This window comes from Nycticebus coucang, chromosome 2, assembly GCF_027406575.1.
Source record: "Nycticebus coucang isolate mNycCou1 chromosome 2, mNycCou1.pri, whole genome shotgun sequence".
In the NCBI taxonomy this organism is placed as follows: Eukaryota; Metazoa; Chordata; class Mammalia; order Primates; family Lorisidae; genus Nycticebus; species Nycticebus coucang.
The window spans coordinates 28,481,546-28,507,486 of record NC_069781.1 but is presented as its reverse complement, the minus strand read 5'-3'; the positions used below and the strand labels follow the sequence as shown (position 1 = coordinate 28,507,486).

The 25,941-nt window shown below is 45.0% G+C and overlaps 1 protein-coding gene across 4 annotated transcripts in view; it reads right to left on the bottom strand.

The window, feature by feature from the left end:
- Positions 1 to 5,416: 5,416 nt before the first annotated feature.
- The window catches only part of PTPN3 (protein tyrosine phosphatase non-receptor type 3), a 119,557-nt gene continuing 99,032 nt past the window's right edge, over positions 5,417 to 25,941 (bottom strand). For all 4 annotated transcript variants that reach the window (XM_053566216.1, XM_053566218.1, XM_053566220.1 and 1 more), the window contains 7 exons: positions 21,955 to 22,045; positions 21,610 to 21,671; positions 18,219 to 18,365; positions 10,205 to 10,333; positions 8,994 to 9,139; positions 8,388 to 8,523; positions 5,417 to 6,793 (listed from right to left, as the gene is read on the bottom strand). In XM_053566216.1, the coding sequence (XP_053422191.1) occupies positions 6,716 to 6,793; positions 8,388 to 8,523; positions 8,994 to 9,139; positions 10,205 to 10,333; positions 18,219 to 18,365; positions 21,610 to 21,671; positions 21,955 to 22,045 (789 nt within the window). In that variant the 3' untranslated portion in view covers positions 5,417 to 6,715. The remainder of the gene's footprint in view (positions 6,794 to 8,387; positions 8,524 to 8,993; positions 9,140 to 10,204; positions 10,334 to 18,218; positions 18,366 to 21,609; positions 21,672 to 21,954; positions 22,046 to 25,941) is intronic.

Genomic DNA, 25,941 nt, shown 5'->3' with positions numbered 1-25,941 from the left:
AATGCGGCACTGGCTTAGTGGAATTGATAGGCCAACAGATGGCAAAGATACTGGCTTTCATGTAATGGCTAAACATTGATAAGAGGGCACCTGTAGTGTCTCAGAAGATGTATCATGACTGACGGAAGCCACAGCAATGAAACAAAAAGTATGAATGTTGCTTCTTGTTCCTTTTCACAAAATCCTATAAAAGTGAGATGAACGGGGGCAAAAGCCAGCCAGACAGCAAGCAGGGATGCGAGGTGCTATTGTTTGGATGTCTGACCCCTCCAAATCTCATGCTGAAATTTGATCCCAATGTTGGTGGTACACCCTAATGGAAGATGTTTGGATTATGGGGGCAGATTGCTCATGAACAGATTAATGCTCTCCCTAGAGGGCAGACGAGTTCTCCCTCTCTTAGTTTCTGTGAGAGCTGGTTGTTAAAGAGCCTGGCACCTCTCCACTCTCTCCCACACGATCTCTGCACACACCAGCTCCCCTTCACCTTCTGCCATGAACGGAAGCAATCTGAAGCCCTCACCACATACAGTTGCTGGTGCCATGCTTTTTTTTTTTTTTTTTGAGAAAGTCTCACTTTGTTGTCCTTGGTAGAGTGCTGTGGCATCACAGCTTATGGCAACCTCAAACTCTTGGGTTCAAGCTATTCTCTTGCCTTAGCCTCCCAAGTAGCTGGGACTATAGGTGCCCGCCACGTGCCTGGCTATTTTTTAGAGACGGGATCTCGCTCTGGCTCAGGGTGGTCTCGAACTTGTTAACTTAGGCTACCCACCTGCCTCGGCCTCCCAGAGTGCTTTTTTTTTTTTTTTTCTGAGACAGAGTCTCACTTTGTCGCCCTCAGTAGAGTGCTGTGCTGTCATAGCTCAAAGCAACCTCAAACTCTTGGGTTCAAGCAATTCTCTTGCTTCAACCTCCTGAGTTGCTGGGACTACAGGTGCCTACCACAACCCCTGGCTATTTTTTAGAGATGGGGTCTCACTCTGGCTCAGGCTGGTCTTGAACTTGTAAGCTCAGAGAATCCACCCACCTAAGTCTCCCAAGTGCTGGGATAACAGGCATGAACCACCGCGCCCGGCATGGTGTCACAATTCATGTACAGGTTGTAGCACCTAAAGCTAAATAGGCCTCTTTTCTTTATAAATTACCCAGCATCAGCTATTCCTTTATAGCAATAGTAAGTGAAATAAGATAGGGGAGGAATCTTGCTTTTTTGCCCATAGCCTCACTCAAAGTTGATTTCTTGAAACATTGGAAATGCCACTGCAGTTAGTAAGAGTGGTGGCCTTGAAGTGGTAGCCTTAGTCAGAGATAAGGCAGAGACAGCATGCTGTTTTCAATGCTTCTGTGCCAGAAAATCCAAACCAGGTAACTTCAAAGACCAGATTAAAGATGTTGCTTCCCATCCATGCTTCTCTTTCAGGTGGCCTCCAGGCAGCTGTCTGAAAGTAGAGGTGGCAGGAACAGAGCCTAGAACATCAGAGTCTAGACCAGATCTTTGGCTATGAGTGCTTGATGAATTCTATTGGCAAAGAAACCATAAGCCTGGTCTTCCAGAACCATGAAAGCAACACTGGAGGCTGCCCTCAAAACTGCTCAAGGAGTAAGCAGGCTTTGAAAGCTGTGCCATTCCCAAGGACACCTTGGGCAGCCCCATTCCAGCTATGGCCATGGAGGTCAGCAGACAAGGAGTCCCTTCCAGGCAGCAAGTCTGGGCTGTCAGACGGCTATATAGCAAGGGACTCTGTACTGCCAAAGGACATCTTCACCATTCTGGGCAGTGGGATTTGATAATCACTGGGAGCACCAACTCCATGCCTCCTGTTCTGATGAATTTCAGCAGCTGTTTTTCTGTTTGTATGTCACTATTATTTATGGGGGATGTTGGGAGAAAATAACTTGTCTTTTAGTTTTAAAGCTCTTAAGATGCCACCTACAGCTAACAGAGAAGACCTGTGTATCCCCAAAGGTTTAGCTTCATGCTGTGACTGTGTGGGATTGGGGTATCTCATTAGAGCAGAAGAGGAATGGTTCTATGTGGAGGCAGAAGGGTGCCCAAAGGATCGAGCTGTAGCAGAGACCACTAATTGTCCCTCAAACACACTTTCCTTGTTTTTCAGGAATAGGACCTTGGAATTTTAGTTAGGTATGTGGGCTCTTGGAATAAAAATGACTTTTTGTAGGCTCCCTGGCAGTAGATATTATGTCTTTGTGACCAAGTTCTAATCAACAAGACATCCAACATCCAGTGACGTTCCCTCCAGCAAGGGGGTTTGCCTTTATCCTCCCTTTCTGCTGGCTGGGAAGTAAACAAGGTGGAAGCTACATACTAAGGATGGAGAGCAACAAGGAGGAAGGAACCTGGGACACTACTGAGCATGCAGCCACCCTGGAAGCCTTGGCAAGACAGAAGGTCAATGTGTACTTTGTGTAGGCTACTTTGGTCAGGAGAGTAGAACCTAATCTGATCCAGAATTTGCCACACAAAGTCAAGGCTGAGATGGGTACTGTATGTGGAGAGGAAAAGAGAGAATTGGCTTCTAAAATAATTGATATTTATAAATTTTTAAAAAGCAAACACAGGAAGAAAACATGTACAGACATCAATTATCAGAATAAAAATGTCAACAGACAATAGTGTTGCATAGATTTGAATGTTTTTATGTTGATCAAATTGTTTTTCAGCAGTCACTGACAGCACAGGTCAGAATGAAAAATATTCCAGATTTACAGGAAAAACATCACTGATCAATTAAGAGGCTTCAAAAATGACATGAATTCACACAAATCCTCTGGTTGCTCCAAGCAGAACGTGAGCCATGAAGACGGTGGGCCATCCTGGCCTCCAACCTCCCACGTGTTTGGTTCCCCAGTGTCTTTGCCATCTGTACTGAGACTGCTCCCAGCTTAGGATGACAGGCAAGAGGGTGGCGATCTTCATCTGTGCATGCAACAGGGCCAAGGTCTGAGGGACAATTTCTTGATGACAAGTCACAGAAATGTGATCCAGGTTTCTGTAGCAGTTCTACAGCTTTGGTTCAGGATTAATTTCAACTCTGGAATACCTGATCCTAGAATGGCAAGTCTTAAGTGCGTCTGGCCCCAGCTCAACCTTCCCCTTTTATATAACAAGGAAACTGGGCTGAGGGCCACATCTCTTGCCTAAGTCCAGGTTTAGGCCCAAGTCTGGTCTCTTGCAATCCTTCCCCACTGATGCTGCTTCTTTGTTGCCTCTGGAGTGTGAAGAGGACTGTTGCCTGCCCTCAAATGATAATTCCTGAGAGACGACAAAAGGTCAGCCTGCGACACAGCAGCAGTGACACCCACGCTCATCTAGAAGCATGTTTAAGTACAGTATCAATTACTGTGGCAGGAAATTCAAGACTGTGACAAGCCTGTGATCCTCCCCCATCCACAAATAAGAGCTGAATGTTTTTCTCTGGGAAGTCAAAACACCAAATGCAGATTCTAGAAGGTGACACCAGCAGGGATCTTCCACCTTGATTAAATCAGCACATCAATATGGAGTCTAATTAGGTTTTCTGGAAGGCGCCAAGCACATAGGATATAACTATCTTCTCCGTTCATATGCAGCCAAATTTCCCAGGCAAAATACTTATTCTGATGTAGTTTTCCACTAGGACTAAAAAAGCCTTCTTAAATATAATTGCTTAAAAGTATAAGGTAGTGAAACTGGAATCTTGAGCTGTGGATGTTAATTGGTAATATCTATGTAGTATTTACTTATACCTTTTGCTCCTTTACATAATTTTTTTGGCTTGTTCTTTCCAGTATTTCACGAATTTTGTTCCTGGCAACATCTGTTGGGTCTAAACTGCTGGCCTGCATAGTTGTAATCTTTGGCAACCTTTTTAGAAATTTATGTGACCACAATGGCAACATTTCTGCAAACATATTAAACAAATTTTTTTTTTGAGACAGAGTCTCACTCTGTTACCTTGGATAAAATGCAGTGGTGTCAGTCTAGCTCACTGCAACCCCAGACTCCTGGGCTCAAGTGATTCTTTTGCCTCAGCCTTCTCAGTAGCTGGAACTAAGGGTGCCTGCCATCATGTCTAACTAATTTTTTTATTTTTAGTAGAAATGGGGTCTTGCCCTCGCTCAGGCTGGTCTTGAACTCCTAAGCTAAACCAATCCTCCCACCTTGGCCTCCTAGAGTGCTAGGATTACAGGCATGAGCTTCTGTGCCCGGCCTGAACAATTTGTTTCTTTTTTTTTTTTTTTTTTTGAGACAGATGTCATTCTTGGTACAGTGGCTTCCTAGCTCACAGCAACCGCAACCTCAAACTCTTGGGCTTAAGCAATTTTCTTGCCTCAGCCTCCCAAGTAGCTGGGACCACAGGCGGCTGCCATAATGCCTGTTTTTTTTTTTTTTTTTGCAGTTGTCATTGTTATGTTTAGCTGGCCTGGGCTGGGTTTGAACCCGCCACCTCGGTGTATGTGGCTGGCGCCGTAACCACTGTGATACAGGCGCCGAGCCAACAATTTCTTTCTAAAAAACAATAAAACACCAATCTCTAAAGACATTTAGACTACTTCTCAAGCTTTTTGCAGACAGGGTGATGATGCATTTTATTGAATGGCAATAATTTGCTAAATATCCTGATGGCATCTAAGTTTTATGCCAGCATTCCCTTCTCTCCCTCTTTTTGGAGCTTTGCTGAGAGAAAATCTCTGAGTCAGACTGAACCGAGGTACTGGTGTAATATTCCTTTGTGCTCTAGCTCTTCCCCCCTTCCAGAAGAAGAGCAGTTTCCTCTTATAGAAACCCAGTGTACTCTACTTTTGTGCGATATGTTTTTGGGCTAATCACTGATAAGTGCTCCAGGTAACCCATCCAGAGTGGCATCTGTTTCTATTTCAGCTGATGAAAAGTCACATCAATAGCATGTTCTAATTCAATCTTCAGCCCCAGCCTAAAGTCCTAAGAGTTGTTTCTTTTATTGTACAGAAGAGGAAATAGAGCTCCTAAGTGACTAGGCCGACAGGTAGGTAGTACTGAGTGGGAGCCAGAACCAAATGTCCCATCTGTTAGCTCCGAACTTTCTGATGGTTTCTTGTTTCAGAGTATGAGGTTAGAGCAGTGTGTGCAACACTTCCTTCCCACCCCTGCCATTTAGCAGTACACTATCCATGGGGAGAAATGGCAAGCATGCAAGTAAATATGCTAGCTCTGGAAATAAAGAACCTTTAGAAACTCCCCTCCCCCAAGTAGGTCTTTTCCATCTTGTAAGCAGGAAACTACTCGATTGGTCCAGAGTTTGCTAAGTATCAAAATGGCTTCATTGACGTGCACTATACAACATGACAGCATCATTTTCCTGTTAGTAACGTTAAGAAACCGGCTTAGCTTCCTCTTCTGGGTACATAAAAATTGCTGTTTAAAAATGCCACATTAAAATGTTTACGTAATTTATTTTCCTTAAATAATAATTTGCTACAATCCTGTCACAAACTTTAGAAAATTTAACACATTATTCACAAAGGCAGAATTCTTTAGGACAATCAAAATCCTGGTGTACTTAGAATAAATTAACTTCAATTGCGTTTATATTCAGATAGTCTGATCTTCTCCTTTGAAATGAAATGGAGACCATTGTAACTGAGTGTGAATGCACACATTTGTTCTTCTGTACAGAGACTCATTCTTTATATAAACTCAATGGTAATTTGAATCAAGTTAGGGATCCTGAGAAACACTCACCCGTGGGCGTACACGCACGTACACACACCCGGTGACAACCCGCTAGAAGCCGGGTTTCCCATGGTTCAATTACCAGAAAATCTTTTCTCAGAAGGGCCAAAGATTCTGAATATTTAGATGATATTGTCCCGTCTCCCCTCAGGAAAATCATTAAGGTTTCAAGCGCAGTAGCTTGAAGTAGCAGCAATACAAGTAGTAGATTCAGTAGTCAGAGATTCCAGTCCTGGCTTCTCAGTGTACAGTAAGGGGCAAGCAGAAGCGAGAGACGCCTGCTTCTACAACTACGACATGTGATGATGAGCTGACACCTAGAGCCCTACCTTTCAGAGTCTTGGCTGAAAACTCACCTGAACATCAGGTTCAGGCAGCAAGGGTGAACCTGAAGAGGGACCCGATTCTCAGGAACATGAACATTGAAGTGGCCAGGAGATGGGACAAAAGGTACTGCTCAGCCTTCAGCCTGAATTCCCACTGCCCTGCTATTTAGCAAGTTTGTCAGGATTTCCGTAGCATCAGGGGCCGGTAGACATGAATTGCACCAGCTCCAACTAGGAGGACAGACTGCTCAGCCCTTACAGTCCTGTACACATAAACACACGAAACACCTAAGAAACCTGAAATAACCACGCTGTCTTGTTTCTGGGGGGGGTCAACGGCACTCCTGGAGTCCCCTCTCAATTGCCCAAGATGGTTGACGGGGTGTGTATGGTGATGTGAAGGAGGAAGGCAGGTCCCGGACTGAAGATTCCTTCTTGCGTATTTCTCTCTGTAGGAATAACAGGCCTAAATGATGCCGTCACTGCATGCGTATCTACACCAGTTCTTATGTACATGATACCTTTTCTAGAGAAATTTTAAAGTGCCTGGGTTCAAAGGTGCCCATTCCTTTCCCACAGCTACCAGTTCCTCTTGCTGCTTCCAGAGAGAAGGTCTGTCCTCCTCTCTCAGGGAGGGTGCCCTTGGGAAAGAGGAATGAACACATTCACAGTTGTTCTAACTGGGATCCAGCATCGGGACTAAGCCTTCTTCATACACACGAAGAATCGCTTCACACACAAACTTGTACTGGCTCTGGAAAAGAAAACGAAGCTGTCAAGCCCCCTGGCTCCAGGAAAGTGCATCATACCAAGGACACGGTGGGTCTTTCGCATCGTTTGTAAATACTCCCTGAGCACCAACTCTGGGTCACGCACCAGGCGAACAAGAGATGCTACGGTGAACTCCTAATTCCTATAAGATGGGGGCAGGGGAGCCCAGAGAAGGATGGGCGAAGCATCACAGGGACATGACAGAAGGAACGACTAAGGGTTGGTGGGGGAAGATGAGGAAGGAGAAGGGGTTCCTGTGGGGTGGCTGTTAGAAGTGAGGGAGCCCCGACAAAGACACCCCATTTTGGATGTCCTAGCCCCGATACCTGCGTGTGCATTGGAGGAGGGGCTGCACATGTGGGCTGGGGCCAGGCTGTGGTGCGACCTGCCTTGGAGTAAGGAGTCTGGATTTTTGTAGAATACTAAGAGTCTCTGTAGAATACTAACAACACTTAAAAAACAAATCTTAGCAAAGTGAGCGAAAAAAAGTATTTAGACTGAGTTTCTCCAGCTAGGAAAATTTACCAAGATGATGGATTTCTTTCTTTTTTAACCAGCAATGAGGTCTTCCATAGCACAAAACAGGGCAGAGAATGGCCTTAATAACATAAGCTGATTTTTTTCTCTTAGCCAGATTTCCTGGATACAAACTAACATAAAACTGCAAGAGCTGTAGTCTGTTAGGGAAATCTTGGAAACTCGTCCACAACCCCTCCAGGTCACAGGGCTGGCTGGAACATGGAGTTCCCGTTCCTTTCTTTGCTAAGTCCTTCTCATCCATCCTGGGTTTTGCCTGAGAGGCTGCTCCTCCAGGAAGCCTTCCTCGACTTTCCAAAGTCTGCTTTAGATACTCTTCCGGTGTGTCCTCGGACACCCCTGAACTTCCCCATTGCTGCTGAGATTTATAATAGACTAATCCAGTTTTCCTGCTAAATACAAGCTTAAGCTCTCCTGTTTGCACAATACATGATGAATGAACGTGGGATGGTCCTCATTTTGCAGATGGGGAAACAGAGAAGTGAAGGACTAGCCAAAGGTCTCTCAGCACATGGGGGGGGAGGGCTGACCCCTATTCTTTCCATACCACTTCACTGTCCCCCTTGAAGTTCTGGAGGAAACCCCCAAGATTTCCTTCTGAGGACATGTGCAGTGCTGGGCATCCAGATACCACAGCAGTGGGAGACAGCCCAAGGGGGATAGTGTGGCTGTGTACAACAACTGCTGAGCCAAAGGTTACCCAGGCCACCGGTGGGTGGGGTGAAGCCTTGGGTGACCCTGCTTCTGTCTGGTGGCCCAAATCATGAACCAGCAGTTCAATAGTGCAGGGTGTGACACCAGGGCTGCCCTCTGGCAGATGGTCTGGCAAGATAAACCCAAGGCAGCAGAATGGGAAGGCAGCTGAGCTCAGAGGCTAGATGGGCATGGATTTTGGAGTCGAGCAGCCCCTGACAAGCTCTGTGAGCTCAGGCAAGTGACTCAGTCCCCTTGAGCCTTAGTTTCTTGACCTGCAAAGCCCTTCTCCTCTGCGCCAGTCCTCAGGAAGGGGTCATCATAATTTTTACAGGATTTCTACTCACTGATGTCTGCACCATCATGGCGCGCTGGTCTCGCATCCTCCGGACAACATCCAGCGGGTATACCGGCAGATTTCTCTCTATTAAGCACATGGCTGTTTCCATAGTGACCAACACACCAGTTCGTCCTATTCCAGCACTGGAGAGGCAGAAGAGAGAGACCTGGATTGGCCTGAGCAGCATTCTGCATGGCCCTGCCAGACTGTTCTCATGTTTACTCAGGAGCTTTCCTCCCTTAGCCTTCAAGAATGCAGAACACACACCCATGTGTGCTCTTTAATACGCTAAAGGCCATCTCCACATGCTGAGGCTGGGGGCTTCACAGCTGGTAGGGAAGAAAGCCACCGTTAACACTCCCGCTCTCACTCACACCAGCTGGGATGGTCAGCTGACTTATGGGCAGAGGGAAGGGTGTGGGCAGGACTTTTCCTCTGTGATTTCACAGAATTCCAAATCTTTTGAGATAGTGAGGAAATAAAGAGGCGTCTGTAAACGCACATGAGTCTGTGGGATTCAGGGTGGGTTTGGTGTCTGTCCACTCCTCTCCAGGCCTTTCCCAAGGGGTCCAAGTGTTCCAAACAAAACAACACAACACAGCAAGGGTCTTACCTGCAGTGAACTAAGACAGGCTCATTGTCCACTCTCAGGGACCTCACATAGTTTACAAATTCCAGAAAGTCCGAGGAATCATCAGGCACGCCGTGATCGGGCCACGCGACATACTGGAGATGTGTCAGTGTGTGCTCTTCCCCTATCTGTGGAAGACACGGCGGCCACTGTGAGTCAATCCAGAGAGATGGTGGCCATGAGGGCCCGGCCCCACCCCAGATGCCAGCCAGAGTGGGCCTGTCCCTGACGCCTTCTCCCACCACACACGGCCCCACCAAGGCTGCTGCTGATTTTATCCATTTGCGTCTATGAAACTTGTCATTAGGGCCACACATGCTGGCTCTTTTTATTTGTATTTTTATTATGGCAAAATATATATAATTTGAAGTTTACCACTATAGCCATTTTTAAATGTACAGTTAGTTCAGCAGCATTAAGTATATTCACATTATTGAGTAACCATTACCAACATCTATCTCCGGAATCTTTTCAATCACCCAAACATAAAGTCTGAACCCATACACCACATGGTATAATGTCTGTATATCCCCATCCTCCTCTTCCCCACTCCCACCCCTCTGACAAGCACTGTTCTATTTTTGTCTGTATGAATTTGATGAGGTACTTCATAGAAGGGGAATCCTGCCGGGTCTGTTTTTCCAGCACCAAGCCAGGCCTGGGAGAAGGGCTTTGTTGGTCAAGAGACTGAGGCTCAAGTGAGACATAGTTATAAGGATTGTACCTAACAAATACAATCAGTGTAACCTAATTCTTTGTACCCCCAATGAATCCCAATAAAAAAAGAGAGACAGAGGCTCAAGGGGACTGAGTTACTTGGCCAAGGTCACAGAGCGTGCCAGGGACTTATTGCATTTCCCATAATGTCGAGGTTTGTCCATGCTGTATCATGGGTCAGAATTTCCTCCTTGTAAGGCTGACTGATATTTCATCATTAGCATAGACTACAATCTGTTTACCCAGTCCTCTATATATGGACACCAGGTCGTAGCCACCCCTTGCCTGTTGGGACCAGCACCGCTGTGGATACCGGGCACTGGCTCTCTGACAGGTGGTCCTATGTGTTACTGGTATGCTCTGCAGGCCCAGGTGAAAAGGGAGGGCAGACCTAGAAGAGTGACTGACCTGGGACCACGGTGGCTGTCCATTCAGCACTTGCCCCTCTACAGTGCCCCCCTCAGACTGCCGCTCACCTCGGTGTTGGTGATCAGCATTTCTCGGGACACATAGGCGATGGTGCAGTCTTCTGACTGACACTGTATGTGAAAACTGCCGTGGTCCATGACGTCAGGGGGGTCGGGCCAGTACTGGTGACATTTGGTCTGTAAGGAACCACCGACTGTGGGTTAGCCTCCTCTGGGGGGTGTGCATCCAGCCAAAGGCCTCTCATGCACACCTATCAGCGCTTGGGCAATGGTGCCTGGCTCTGTGCTCACTCTTGGGGAGGGTTGGGGGGCAGAGGACCCTCCTTCCTCCTCAGGAGAGTGCAGGAGTCAGACTCCCAGGGGCTAGACGACCCATCAGCCCCAGGGTGAAGATGGGATGGGGACTTGTGTTCGTCCCCACCTGGGTCTGCTCACTGGAGAACAGCAGAGCCCCACCCACACATGGGGCTTTGGCTTATGATCCATGTCTCCCCTGACCTTTCCAACCCCCAATCCAGCCAACCCATTCCATAGGTCCTTCCTTGGCCCCAAGAGCCCCTGCCCCAGCCCTCCTTTGCCACCTGCGCCAAGTCCTCCTGAGGATGGGGCCTCAGGGACAGGGGTGGAGGGAAAACTATGGGGTGCCAGACACACCACTGCTGGAATCACTCCTTCCTCCACTCAGAAGGTGGGTGATTTGGAATCATGCTCCTGAAACTTTTGCATGTTTTCCACCTGAAAGATGGGAAATGGCACCTGCCTCAGGGCTGGTGACAGGCTGGAGGCGTGCTGAGCCCTCTGCAGGGCATGTCGGCAGTGGCCTTTTTACTGCTACTGCTCTGGACTCCATATTAGTGTGTAAGAGTGATCAGAGATTCCACAAGAATCCGGATTAAGAAAATGCCTCAACTGAGGTGAACATTTCTTTTCATTGGAGCAGCATCTCTGAGGCCCTCAAATGCTTTCACAGATGATGGTCCATGGAACTGGTCCTCCCTACACAGTGGACAAGGAGCCTGGGCTCTTCCTGCAGGACCCCCTGGTGCCTCTCAGTGTGACTGTGGTTTCCCTATTTTTGACCCTCCCTCTTTTTCTCCCCCTTCCATGCCCTACAGCTTGTTCCAGTAGCCATCTCCATGTCCATCTCTGACTTCTAAGCAAACTTCAGAGCTACGCTGTTCACCCCACCACAGTTCCTTCTGCTAGTCAACTCCTGACTCATGAAAAAAGTTATCTTCCCCCAAGCCTACATACAGTTGTGCCAATTTAAATAAAAATAACATTTTTTTTTTTTTTTGAGACAGAGCTTCAAGCTGTCGCCCTGGGTAGAGTGTTATGGCATCATAGCTCACAACAACCTCCAACTCCTGGGCTCAAGCGAGTCTCCTGCCTCCACCTCCCAAGTAGCTGGGACCACAGGCGCCCGCCACAACGCTCGGCTATTTCTTGGTTGTAGCCATCATTGTTGTTTGGTGGGCCAGGGCTGGATCCGAATCCGCCAGCTCAGGTGTATGTGGCTGGCCTTAGCTGCTTGAGCCACAGGCGCTGAGCCAAAAAATTACATTTGTTTATGGTGAAAAGTGGCATAACAAAAAGACATGTGGAATTTTTCTGGAAACAGATTTTCTATTCCTTCTTTCTTTTTTTTTTTTTAAAAAGACATAGTCTTACTTTGTCACCCTTGGTAGACTGCCGTGGTATCACAGCTCATAGCAACTTCCAGCTCTTGGGCCTAGGCGATTCTCTTGCCTCAGCCTCCCGAGTAGCTGGGACTACAGGTGCCCACCACAATGCCTGGCTATTTTTTTTTTTTTTTTCAGTTTGGCCGGGGCTGGGTTTGAACCCACCACCCTTAGTATATGGGGCCAGCGCTCTACTCACTGAACCACAGGCGCCGCCCAGATTTTCTATTCTTATTTTCAAATGTGACAGTGCATATTTGAAATTAAAGGATGCTGCAGGAAAGCCAGAGTTAAGAATTTAGTTGGAAACCTTAAGGGTGGGTATTTCAGGTAGCAGCCATCTCCAGGCTTTGCTTCAGCTTTGCTACCTGTAGAACCCAGAGCAGAGTGACAAACCCTGGCCCACTGGCTTCCTCACCTGTGTGGGAAGAAATGCCTGCCCACAGGACCACAGGGAGAAGATTCTCTTGGAAGGCAGCAGGCCACCCAAGGCAGTACCACAAAGACCTGCGCCCCGGAGAGGTTCCTTGCTTCACAGCAAATCTGAGCAGAACTGGACTCTGATCAGATTTAGATTTTAGGTGTACTTGGATTTGAGAGCATGGGGAGTGTAGGGGAAACAGCAAGAAGTTTGTGGAGATCTTGAGTTTTAATCCTGATAAGTTCTACCAACCAACAGGGTGACCCTCAGCAGGTTACTAAACTTCTTTGAGCCTCAGTGTCCACATTAATGCTGCTATAGCAGGGGCCCATGTCTATAGCCTAATGCCTTCTGGATAGTATACACTAAGCACTTTTCATGGACATTATTTTATCTTAGTCCCCAAACTGAGCCTATGAAGTAGGTACAATGATCGTGTCTGTTTTGCATATGAACCAACTGAGGCCCAGAGGATCACCACCTTGTGTCAGATCACACCCACAGGAACTGGGGCAGAGGCAGAATTTTGCCCTAGGGCTGTGAACTCTTTGCCAGGTGAATATACTATAAAGTGACAAGAAAATGGGCCTCTGCAGGGCTGGGGTTACATTAGATAGGTAACATGCAAGGGGCCTAGCACTGTGGAGAGGGCAGAAGCACTTCTGGAGAACGACAGAGGTCAGTGAAACCGAAGTCCAGTAACAGGCTGACCAGGACCACACCTTGGGCAGATGCTGCCAGCGGCACTCAGGACTCTCTCTTACAGGGATTCACAGGCCTGAGTGGGGACTGTTTCCTCTCCTGCCAGTTTTAAGCGTGGCTCTGAGAAGGGTTCAGGGAGGGAAAGCTGATCACAGAGATGGCTTCTGGAAGGACGTGCCTTTTTGGACCAGAGGGGTCATGGCAAAGATGGAGTTCCTGGGGGAGAGTCATGGGCCAAATTAAGAAGGCTTTATGGCTTAAGGCTTCCTTACCACTTGGTCTATAAACATCACGGGCATGCTGAGAAGAACTAGACCTGGTGTGCCACTGCCCTCAAGGTGCTCTCAGGTCTGTGTGGGGCGATGTGTGTGGGAAGGTAGGTAGAGAGGGGTGGCTTGTGCAGGAGGTGGAGTGTACATCCCGGACAGAGGATGGAAGCTCAGAACTCGGGTGACCATCAGGTACACAAGGAGGCCATTCTGGCAGAGAGAACAAGACGCACCCTGTGAAGAGGCACCTGTGTATCTAGGGAGCACATATGGGCCTATAAACTGTGCAGAAGGCATGAGGCAGTCTAGGGGTGGGAGGCCGAGACTCTGAGCACCTGAGAAGCCATCAAAGAGTTTGAGCAGAATGTCAGGACCAGGAGACCCTCTAAGGTTGATCGGAAAGCTATGTCAGTGGATGGGCCAGATGGAGATGAGGCAAGGCCAGGAGGCTATTATGGAGGCTGCTGCTGCTCCTGGAGGAGAGATGCAAAGGCCCTGAGAGGCTGGGGCCAAGGGGACAGCGAGGAGAGAACAGCAGAGGCAGATCACGGAAAGTGGGTGTGGGAAGTGAAGAGAAGGGCAGACCCAAGACCAATTCCAGTGGCTGTGTGGCCATGTGCCCCTGGGCAGAATGTAGGTTCCGGTATGCATATGTGTGGCTGATGGCTTTGGCTTTGGGCCTCTTGTAAAGACACTCAGGTGGCTGTGTCTCATCAGCAAAAGAGCAGGTGCGTTTGGGTTCAGGGAGCAGAAGGAGTTGGTGCCCAGACCCACTTTCTGAACTACCAGGAGGGCCAGACAAAACCTGACTGGGAGATAAGTTCCTAGGGGAGAAGCCTCACAGTCCTGGAACACATTTCACCACGAACAGTGTGTCTGACAGATCCCAAGAACAAGGGAGTTTATGGGGCTTCGTGCTGCCCCAAACCTTCCTGTTACGTCACATGATCCTCGTGACAGTCCAGGGCCCCTCATACCACACGGAGCAGCAAACCCATTTTCCACTGGCCCCAGGAGACGAGGAGGATAGGTTGCAGAGTCACCTCCCCATGGGGACACCTCCTCTGGGACAGGCGGCGGGGTCCAAGGTAGATCATTCTTAATCCTTGAAATGACCCTAAGAGACAGACATTACCACCTCCTTCCTGGTAGTCAGGAAATTAAGGGTGAGTGCCCTGCCCCAGGTTAAACAGCTAAAAGCAGTGGTGTCGGAATTCAGATGCCACCTACGACCCCAAAGCCCAGGCCCTTGATGGCTGGTAGGCTGGGAGAAAAAATAGTCCCATTACATACTCATGTGTAGGTGTCAGAAGTTAATTTTCTTTCCCCAAAGAACTATCCTTGACAGAAGGTGAGGGAGAGTAACTTTCTCAATTGACAAGCTCCACCTCTAAGGAGGCGTCCATGTGCATCGAGGGAGTGCACAGAAACACGTTCTGGGTCGGAGTGAGAAAAGGGAGCCACTGGCGCAGTCCCTCTGACCGTGGGAATTCTGAGGCTTCGAGGCGTGGTCAGGGCCACTCCACCAGCCATGGCCCTGTCCGGGGTCTCGCTCTGCTGAACATGTGATAGGGAAGAATACATGTAGGACACGCTGAGAGCTTCATTTCTCAGGAAAAGAAAGAGGTGAAGCCGCTCACCTGGAGAGCTGGATTCTCAGTCTGGAGGAATCGGTGGGTGCTGATGGGGCTTTGGGATAAAAGGTTTGGGCGATTCGGTCAGTGAGGGCTTGCCACAGGGAGAGGAAGGAAACACCCTGGACTTCAGAGAACAGATTTCTAACACTCGATAAAGCGGCAGACAGAGAGGTTCCCAGGGAGGTTCGCCTGGGAGGCCTCCAGAGAATGAGAGGCCTCCCAGGAGATGGGCAGCTCTGCTGCAGGAAACCAATGAAGCAGCTGCGAGGGGTTCAGTTAGGAAGAAACCCCGTGGTGTCACAGGGGGACTAAAGATGAGCTCAGGTGGGAGAGGACACCAACCAAACGGGAGGGCCCGTCAGCAGCACACAGCAGGCAGGGCAGGATCTGTAAGGGCAGCCGCCGGAAGTGGGGCCTCTCAGATAGCAGAAGGGCCTTTTCTCCTTGGAAAGAAGGGGGCGTATCCAGAGCAGACCCTGTCACCAACCCTAGGACAACAGACCATTCATGTGGGGGCTTGACTGTCTTTTCTCTAAGGAGAAGAATGACCTTCCTGCTGAAAAGGTAGAGTGAACTTTACAGAGCAAAGAGAAGCCCAACACACATGAGAAGACAGGGCCAGCGATGGGCTGCCGGAAAGGATTCAGGTGACAGCTCTAAAACACTGCATTATGGGGTGCGGGTGACGGGGCAGGCTTGCTTGAGCCTAAGCATTTGAGGCCAGCCTGGGCAACATAGTAATCCAATCCAATCCAGTCAATCAAACTGTACCAAGAACTAAAAGACCTTACGAGATAGGAGAGAAGTACCTCCCTGAGCTGCTTCTGAGAAAATCTGCAGCATCCAGACACCCAGAAGTAACTGAGTAAGGGACAGAGGAAGGCAAATACCATGCGATTCTCAAATGGGGAAACGACAAGGCAATACACTCAAGGTCTATTATCTATAAAATACCAGAATGGCCCAGCAAAGCCTGGTGGCACAGTAGGAGGAGACTGAGCCTGCGTTAAACACAGACCCACGCTGTAGGAAAGGGATTCTTTTTCATGCAATATTTCTGATGGTGCCATGGAGAGTGCCTCAGTTTGGGTCTAAGACAGCTTTAACCTCACCTTCTGAATATTTTAACTCTATTTTTATAATAGACAGTGACAGTGAGAGAGAGTAGGCTATAGGTTCAGAGCATGGAAGGCAAGAGGATTTACAGTTTAAAACAATCATTTGGTGGTCTTTATATTTCTGCTTGTACTTTCTATTTATGGCAAGTGAAGGTACTGGACTTCTGATTAAGAAATATCTTTCAAGGAAAACTTACTAGAGCAAAGAATGGTGAGCCAATTTAAATACTACTACTATAGTAAAACAAAAACAGTGCAGTCCTAATGATAATGGGTAAGGTGGTGCCCAAATACCACCACTGCTACTGCTGCTACTGCCACCTAACACTTAAATTTGTTATGTGCCAAGCACGCTTCCCAGAATTAACTCATTCAATTCCTCCATAATCCCATGAGTATTATCATTAATCCTTTCTACACAGAGATGTTTCGTAGTTTTTTTAAAGCCACACAGGTAGGAAGCGATAGAGCCAGGATTGAACTCAGGAAGCATGGCTTCTTGTCCACTACACCACCGAATCAATTGTTTACAAGCACTTTAGAAAAACAGGATAGTACTATGAGCCAGCTACGGTTCCCTGAGTTCAAAAAGGGTCCAATGTAACTTCCTATTAAAAACAAAACTTTGAAAAATCAGAAAAACTTAAGACTTCTGGATGAAGAGATCACGTGAGGCCTAGACTTGTTGCCCTGTGATTTCCGCCAAGCCTCTGGCCCCCTCGTGGTAACTAGGCAGACAAGATGAAAAAACGGCAGGAGAAAAGAACAGAGCTGCGAGGATTAACAACTGCTCCCCAAGGTGTGCCCTCAATGACTAACAGCCTTCTCGAAGTAGGTTTCTACTGTTCTACTGCCTCTTGAGGAATTAAAAATATTTTTTATCAGTGGCTTATGTGAAGCAAAGAGATTCTGATGAAATCTGTGAATGACAAGAAGCCAGGAGTGACGGCCAACACAAACAAATAAGGAAACTCAAGAAGAGCTCTCGAAAGGTCAGATGTAAGGGCTGACTCCAACCGGCGATGACAAGGATGGCACAGACGGCAGCTACCATTTGCAGGGGACACCTGTGGCATGCAGCTCTCTAAGCTTTCAATGAGTATCATCTTGGTCTTCACGAACCCTCCAAGAGGGTACTATCACCGTCTCTGCTGACATACGAGAGATAGAGCAGCCAGCTCAATAGGAACCGAGTCTTGAACCGTGACGGTCTGGCATCAGATGCTGTAGGAAGGTTCTAAGAGTCAAGGGCGCGAGTACAAAAAGGGGAAAATTGGCTCAAGGGCAACACCAAGACAGAGACCACACAATTTCCGCTGACCATAAGCTTCAGGGAAGCCTAAGGTTGTCCTCAGATAACTGAAGGGCATCTCGGAGAGGAGAGGGGTACCTAACCATGTGTCTTCCCTGCAGCAGAACTAGATGGGGTGGAGGTTAAAAGTAACACACATTTCAGCTCACTGTGAAGAGGAACTTTTTAAAAAATCAGAGCTGAGCACCCATTGGATGGATGAACCATGGAAATGTTTTAGCAGAGGAGGGAGCCATCTGTCTGGGACAACACATAAAAGCCCTTTGCAATCCAGCAAGCTCTGTGGAATTAGTAGGAATTCTTATTTTGTTGTTTCGGATGAGAGGGTACATTCCAGTTCCTATGTTTTCTGAGTTGCAATGCGGATTCATTTGGCATTCTGAACAACACACTGAGGAGGGATCCTGGGAGGAAGAGGCACACCGATCATTCAAAGCAGGTGATTCAACATTAATTTATATTTGACTTTAGAATGTGTTTCTGAATAAAAGTTTCATAATAAAGATATTCAGATGTATCCAGGAGCTAGGGACTTGCATACTGACCAGTTATATGATCAGGAGTCTGTTTACGTGGAAAATGCCAGTTGTGTAACTTCTCCTACTTTTTACAGCCACCATTAATGTGGCGTGTGCACACTGTTCTTTCAGGCCCAGCCCTCCTCACAGCTGGCAGCAGGGGGGTGAGATATGGAAGGAAGAGAACCTGCTGCATTGTTATGATGGATCCGAGCCAGGAAGGGGCAGGAGGGCTGAGCTTCCCAGTACTGAGGGTGCCCATGGGTGGCTCTATACAGGAAATTTAGGGTCACATAGGGGCTGGACCAGGACACCCGGAAGACCCTTTCCAGCCCTGAGATTCATGTCCCACAGAACATGGTGTGATACTGCACACATCTGAATTGGAAGTCAAGCCACTTACCCGCCCTCGCTCGGTGAGAGTCGTCAACATGACGATGAGTGACAACTTCTGATCCCAGACGACTTGCCAAAACTGTGCACAGGTATGGGGCAGGGGTCCCTGAGCAGCAATGTACTTATTCACAAGGTTAGCAGCAGAAATTTCCATCTGGCAAGAGATTGGTAAGGCATCACTGCCATAAGCAGAGAACTTGATTTTTTTTTTTTAACTTTTTATTTTTTTATTTTTCTTATTTTTTGGCTTTTTTTATTATTAAATCATAGCTGTGTACATTAATGCGATGATGGGGCACCATACACTGGTTTTATAGACCGTTTTGACACATTCTCATCACACTGGTTAACATAGCCTTCCTGGCATTTTCTTATTGTGTTAAGACATTTATATTCTACATTTACTAAGTTTCACATGTACCCTTGTAAGATGCACCACAGGTGTAATCCCACCAATCTCCCTCCCTCCGCCTCCCTCTCCCCTCCCTCCCCTCCCTTTCCCCTTATTCTTGGGTTATAACTGGGTTATAGCTTTCATGTGGAAGCCATAAATTATTTTCATAGTAGGGCTGAGTACATTGGATACTTTTTCTACTTTTTCTTCCATTCTTGAGATACTTTACTAAGAAGAATATGTTCCAGCTCCATCCATGTAAACATGAAAGAGGTAAAGTCTCCATCTTTCTTTAAGGCTGCATAATATTCCATGGTATACATATACCACAATTTATTAATCCATTCGTGGATCGATGGGCACTTGGGCTTTTTCCATGACTTAGCAATTATGAATTGGGCTGCAATAAACATTCTGGTACAAATATCTTTGTTATGATGTGATTTTTGGTCTTCTGGGTATATACCTAGTAGAGAAATTATAGGATTGAATGGCAGATATATTTTTAGATCTCTAAGTGTTCTCCAAACATCTTTCCAAAAGGAACGTATTAATTTGCATTCCCACCAGCAGTGTACAAGTGTTCCCTTTTCTCCACATCCACGCCAATATCTCTGGTCTTGGGATTTTGTGATATGGGCTAATCTTACTGGAGTTAGATGATATCTCAAAGTAGTTTTGATTTGCATTTCTCTGATAATTAAAGGTAATGAGCATTTTTTCATGTGTCTGAAGGCCGTGAGCCTGTCTTCTTCAGAGAAGTTTCTCTTCAAGTCCCTTGCCCAGCCTGAGATGGGATCACCTGTTCTTTTCTTGCTTATATGTTTGAGTTCTCTGTGGATTCTGGTTATTAAACCTTTGTTGGAGACGTAACCTGCAAATATCTTCTCCCATTCTGAGGGCTGTTTGCTTCCTTTACTTACTGTGTTCTTGGTTGTGCAGAAGCTTTTTAGTTTGATCAGGTCCCAGTATTTTTGAAGCTGCTTCAATTGCCCGGGGACTCCTCCTCATAAAATACTCACCCAGACTGATTACTTCAAGGGTTTTCCCGGTACTCTCTTCTAGTATTTTTATAGTTTCATGTCTGAAGTTTAAATCTTTAATCCAGTGAGAGTCTATCTTAGTTAATGTTGAAAGGTGTGGGTCCAGTTTCAGTCTTCTACAGGTTGCCAGCCAGTTCACCCAGTACCATTTGTTAAATAGGGACTCTTTTCCCCACTGAATGTTTTTAATTGGCTTGTCAAGGATCAAATAACGGTAAGTAACTGGGTTCATCTCTTGGTTCTCTATTCTGTTCCAGACATCTACTAGAGAACTCGATTTTTAACTCTTCTACTTACTAACAGACATCATGTCAAAAGAATATCTCTCCATCAATTCACAAAAGTAAGACAATTCAAAAAAGTTACTTCTAAAAATCCTTGAAAAATACTTGACAAAACTAGCATTAGATCTTTAAGATAAAACTGAATAATACCCCGTAGACAATAATCAGCAGTGTACCTATAGGATGGCAGAAGAGTTTAAATGACTTTCACTTCCCTATTCTAAATATAATCAATACTACCTATCTGCATTTTGACTAGTACTTCCTACTTCCCACCTGCAAGTCCTTCCTTAGGCAGGATTTTGTATCAAAATTGATTTACTTTTATTTAAAAGTAAAAGTTTTGTTGTATTTTGCTTTCTATGTGGCTTCCAATACCTGCATCATTAAGTTAGACCATCTTTTATTTATTTATTTATTTAGAGACAGAATCTCAAGCTGTCACCAAGGGAAACACAGGCTCCTAATTCACAATTTGCTTCGTTTCCTCAAACCTGGGGTAACATGAAAAAACTGGACTTCGTGGTGTTGCTGCTCTTACCATTTATGATTTTTTGTTTTCAAGACACTAGAACACTGATGTGAGGGCCAGTGAATCCCACAGAGGTTTTAGAATAAGTGGAATTACAGATCAGACCAATTTTTATTAGAGCTGTTCTTTTTTTTTTTTTAGAGTCTCATTTTGTCACCCTCGGTAGAGTGCCATGGGGTCATAAGCTCACAGCAACCTCAAACTCTTGGGCTCAAGCGATTCTCTTGCCTCAGTCTCCCAAGCAGCTGGGACTATGGCAGTTGCCTGCCATAATGCTCTGCTATTTTTACAGATGGGGTCTCGCTCTTGCTCAGACTGGTCTTAGACTGTGAGCTCAGGCACTCCACCCACCTTGGCCTCCCAGAGTGCTGGGGTTACAGGCATGAGCCACTGTGTCCAGCCCTAGAGCAGTTCTTGATATTGCTCTTTGACCTGAGAACTGAGGAATCACCTGTCTGCTTAGATTGGGGTTGGGAAACTAAATATGGCCTAAAGGCCAGATCCGCTTGCCACCTTGCAAGCTAAGAGTGGTTTCTAATATTTTTAAGTGGTTACATTTCAAAAATGTAAATACCAAGTATTTACTATCTGGCCAGCTAGACAAAAAGTTTGCTGACCTGGGCTTAAGATGAAGAAACTAAAGTTTAGAGAGGCCAAGAAAGCTGCCCAAGATGCATTTTCAGAGACAGAATAAATGCTTTTCCCCCAACCCATGAAACCTTTCACATTTTCTTTTAGGTTTTATGTACAGAGGAGGTTTTTTTTTCTTTTTTTTTTTAATCTTTAGGCAGGATAACACTAATAACATGGAGAAAAATATAGAAAGTTACAAACACAGCACTAGCAAAAGCAAACACCTTTATGCCAGCAGCCCAGGACAGAGGCATGTGGATGATGTAATTAATGTTTTGGGTCCATCTTCTATTAGCTTTGTGCCTTTTGAAATTATTTAACCTCTCCAAACCTTAGTTTTCTTCTCTGTGAAATGAGACTACCCTGCCTTCCTTTGCGTGGCTGCTGTAGTGCAGAAACGAGGTAGGGAACAGGAAGGCACTCTGTGAACCACAAAGCACCACACAGCCGTCACTGCCCTTGTTACAGAGATGAATGTGCTCTTGTTCTTAGCGCCCACAGCCCCAACTTACGTTCACATAACTCGCATTAATATAATCTTCACTTCCCTGCAATAATACCCGGGTGGTGTCATCTGTGGGGGAGAGAAAAATTCACCAATTACTCTGAGCATTATTTTTTTCATTCCAAATGAACAAGAGTTGGGTTCCCAGCCCCCTCCACAGCTCTGGCTCATTAGCATAGACTCTAGTCCCCAACTGTTCCGAGTCTGAAACGGCTGCAATAAAGACCGTGGTGTTTACAGACACACTGAAGATCGTTCCAGGATACCAGACAATCTGTTTTAAAAAGGGAAACATTATCTCAGTGTTGGGGGCTGGGGGGTGGGGAAGAAGGCATCCGCGCCGGATACTCACATGGCAGCACATCTTTGTATCGGTTTTTGTCCAAATTTTGAGGCAGCTTTGCAAACGTGATGGCCAACCCTGGCTTCTTTCTGTAGAGTTGCTATGTAACAAAGGGAGAAAAAAAATCATTGCAAAAAACTGCTGTGGAGGAAGTGTGAAAACTTACTTTATCATTCATTGCACCAAAATCTTAACATTTTACAGTGATTATGTGTTATAGATTAAAAATCTTCCCAAGAAGAATTCCATTAGAAACTGACTAAATTCTTTAATCTTTTTTTTTTTTTTCAGGTGAGCTGGAACATATTCTTCTTAGTAAAGTATCTCAAGAATGGAAGAAAAAGTATCCAACGTACTCAGTACTATTATGAAACCAATATATAATTACCCACACTTTCATACAAAAGATAAAACATAACTATAGCCCAGGATGAAGGAGGGACGAGGAGGGGGAGGGGAGGATGGCAGGATGGGGGGAGGGAGGGTAATGGAGGGGTAAACTCACCTATGGTGCATATTGCAAGGGTACATGCCAAATCTATTAAGAGTAGAGTATAAATTCTTTAATTTTTTAAAAAACTCTTTGGGTGAAAAAGTCATAGAAAGGGGTCTGAATTGCAGATGACAGATCAAGGTAAGTAAAACCTTACCTTTATGACATTTATTTGACAAATGCTAAAAGTAGAGGGAAAAAAAGAATTCTGACTCACAGGTAAATGGAAATCACTGAAATTAGTCTAAAACCATTTCCCTCTAATTAAATGGCGTGAACCAGATCCTTTGCTTAAAAGCAAGAGCATTTCATTCACTACTTCAGAGGTGTATTTCCACAGTAAAAAAGCATTTATCTTAATATACAGTAAACTTGATTTAAAGAGTTATTTCCCTATACATGCAATTACTACCAAAAATTCAAATAAAGCAATCTTTGCACGTCTGTAAGCATTTATTAGACACAGTACCTGACATGATTTTTCACAACAGGCCTATGAGAGGCATTTATAGTACCATTATTTCATTTAGCAAAGGCTAAATGCTTTGCTCAAGGTCACAAACAAAAGGATGAACTCAGATCTAACTTCAATGCTTGTGTTTTCTTTTTTATGTAACTGTTTTTCTTTCCCTGTGAGCCCTTTCACCATAAATTCCATAAACTCTAGGGAATTGTAAAAACACAGCTAATTTAAAAATGTTACAAGCGGTCTTCTTTTTTTTTGCAGAAAATTTGAGAAATTCAGACTAATATAAAACAATTATTAATACTTTTCATAATCCTGAGATGACCTTTCCCCAGCTTTTTTTTTTTGGAGACAGAGTCTCACTCTGTTGTCCAGGCTGGAGTGCTATGGCATAATTATCACAGCTCACTGCAGCCTCCAATTCCTAGACTCAAGAGATCCTCCTGCCTCATCCTTGCATAACTGGGACTATAGGCTCACCCCATCATACCTGGCTAATTTTTGTGTATTTTGTAATTTTTTCCCTAGAGATGTGGTCTTGATATTGCCCTGGTTGGACTCAAATCCTGGCCTCAACCAATCCTCTCACTTTAGCCTCCCAGAGTGCTAGGATTACAGGCATGAGCTACTGTGCCTGGCCTCCAGCTTACTTTCTCTATGCATACATATCTGCAAATATACATATATATGTAAACATGTATACATTGATACATTTTTAAAATCAAAATATGAGATTGAACTACATATTGGCACTTCCCATACTACGTTTTAGGCAAACCAAGAGTACTATAAGAAGATAACAGGTATTCCTTGGAAAAAGTTTCAAAGTCAAGAAATTTGGGAAATACTTTTGTTCTATTAATCCCCAACGAGACAGGCAAAAGCTTAATTCTCATCAGCTAAACATTTCTCGCTAATTTGACCATGAAGATCTCAGCATCTCATAGGAGTGATCTGGGAAATACCATCCCATTTTGGAAGCTTGTTTGTCTTATTGTAAGTGACTCTTTCTCCGTGTCATTAACAGTGTCTACCCATATGATTTTTAAAGCTCAATAATCTAGTTTCCTGTAATTTTTTAACTTTTATCCTACTTTATTCATTAAGCTGTTTAAAATTTTTTTCACTCATTAATTTCTCAGAACAGAATTACTGCATCAAAGCATATTTTTGGCATATTCTTTTGGCATGGTGTCTTTTGGTGACAGGGGTGTTACGTACGAGTATGGTTAATTCACCAAATTATGGTCAACATCCTCAACTAAGATGTCTTTGTAATTTGAATAGGGAGGGTGAACATTATTTCTGCTCCTATGTTTTTACAAATTGTTTCATTTTGTAAATCTGTTCTAGTCTGCTTTTTTCTTATTAAATAAACTGCATAAAACTCCCCAGAATACAGAGATTTTGAGTTATAGTAACAGTGCCATATCTTACACATTTACCAAATGTTTAGACTTTCCAAACCCTCCAAGAACTCAGCTACTCATCACTTTTATAGTTTCAGTTCGTAATAGTCGAGTAGCTGCTGAACAACTTCTCAAATATCTGTAGGCTTTAACAGACTCTGTGAGTGCATTTCAGGAGTAAACTCATGACTTCCTGGAGGTTTTGGGGTGATTCTGGCAGAAAGAGGACATTTGAGTCACTCACATTTACCTAAATGGCATTTCAGTCCTAACTGATTAAGTGAATATAAGCAACAATTAAATGAATATGCAATTAAGTGACTATAATCAGTACAGCTAACCCAGTGGTAAAAGATTTCTTTTTTTCAAATAACAAAAATGTAAATGCAATCAACTTGAGAAGGTCTCCCAGAAAAGCACAGATACAGCAAAAGGCTTTAATTACCATAATATTTTAAATGTTATCTCAGTAGAAATGATCCGTTGATAGGATTCTAAAATACTAAAATAAACCTTTAAAAAAGTACTATGGCAGCATTTAAAAAATTTTAGATGTGCACACTCTGGGCTTTATCCAACAGAAATACATAAAGATACATGACAAGGAAGTTTCTCTGAAGCAAAATATTTATTCACAGAAAACCAGAAAACTGGAAACAGCCTGAATCTTCCTTAACAGAGACAAGTGTTGGCTGAAAATACAGTATAGTCATGCCACAGAATTCTGTGCAAGTAATAAAGATTTGATAATGCTGAAAAGTACAGATTTGGAAGGAACTCCCTTTATCTACTTCTAAGTGAAAAACGTAAGTTGTTGAGTAACGTATGCAACGATGATCCCATTTACATATTAGCACACACAGTGTATATAATGTACGTACACACCATTCTGTGTGTGCGCTTATCTGTTATGTACACGTATAAAATATATTTGCATAAGCGCTGGAACGAGTCTGGAAGGATACACACCAAACTGTTGTTTGTAAACTGTATCTAAGAGAAGAAACCACAGAGGACGAGGGTCAGGAGATTATTAATTTTACTTTATTTCTGAATTATTACAGTAAGAATTATATTTTTGAGATAGGGTCTTGCTTTCCTCCCCAGGCTGGAGGGTAGTGCCACGATCATAGCTCCCTGCAACCTCGAACTCCTGTTTGACGACACATATATTTACATCTGCTTTGCAAAGGCGAACATGGAATAAGATTGACGTAATTTAGTGTGAACAGGATTCAAACAGGCTCTGAAGTGTTAAAGAGTTGGGTTTCAAGTTCCTTTGATATATCACCTCTTCTCCAGACCTCGTGGGCTGCTTGGCAGGCTGGGTATGAAAACATTGTGCCAAGAAGAGAGTGGTCAGGGTGGAAGGTGAGGCCTGGGAAACACAGGCCTATCTTCCTGGAAAGGTCAGGGCGGAGGGCAATGAGTTCACAACACTGGCCAGAATTCGAGACAAAGCTTTTAAAGGAACTATTTATTGTAAAAGTTAACAATTGGTTTGGTTATTCCTGGGCTGACAGCATGGGAGGAAGACAAGCTCACCCTCAAATTCCATCCCAGAACGGGAGCCACCAGGAGCTGAGCAGCAGTGTTAGTGTCACAGGCAGGGAAGATTACTAAACAAC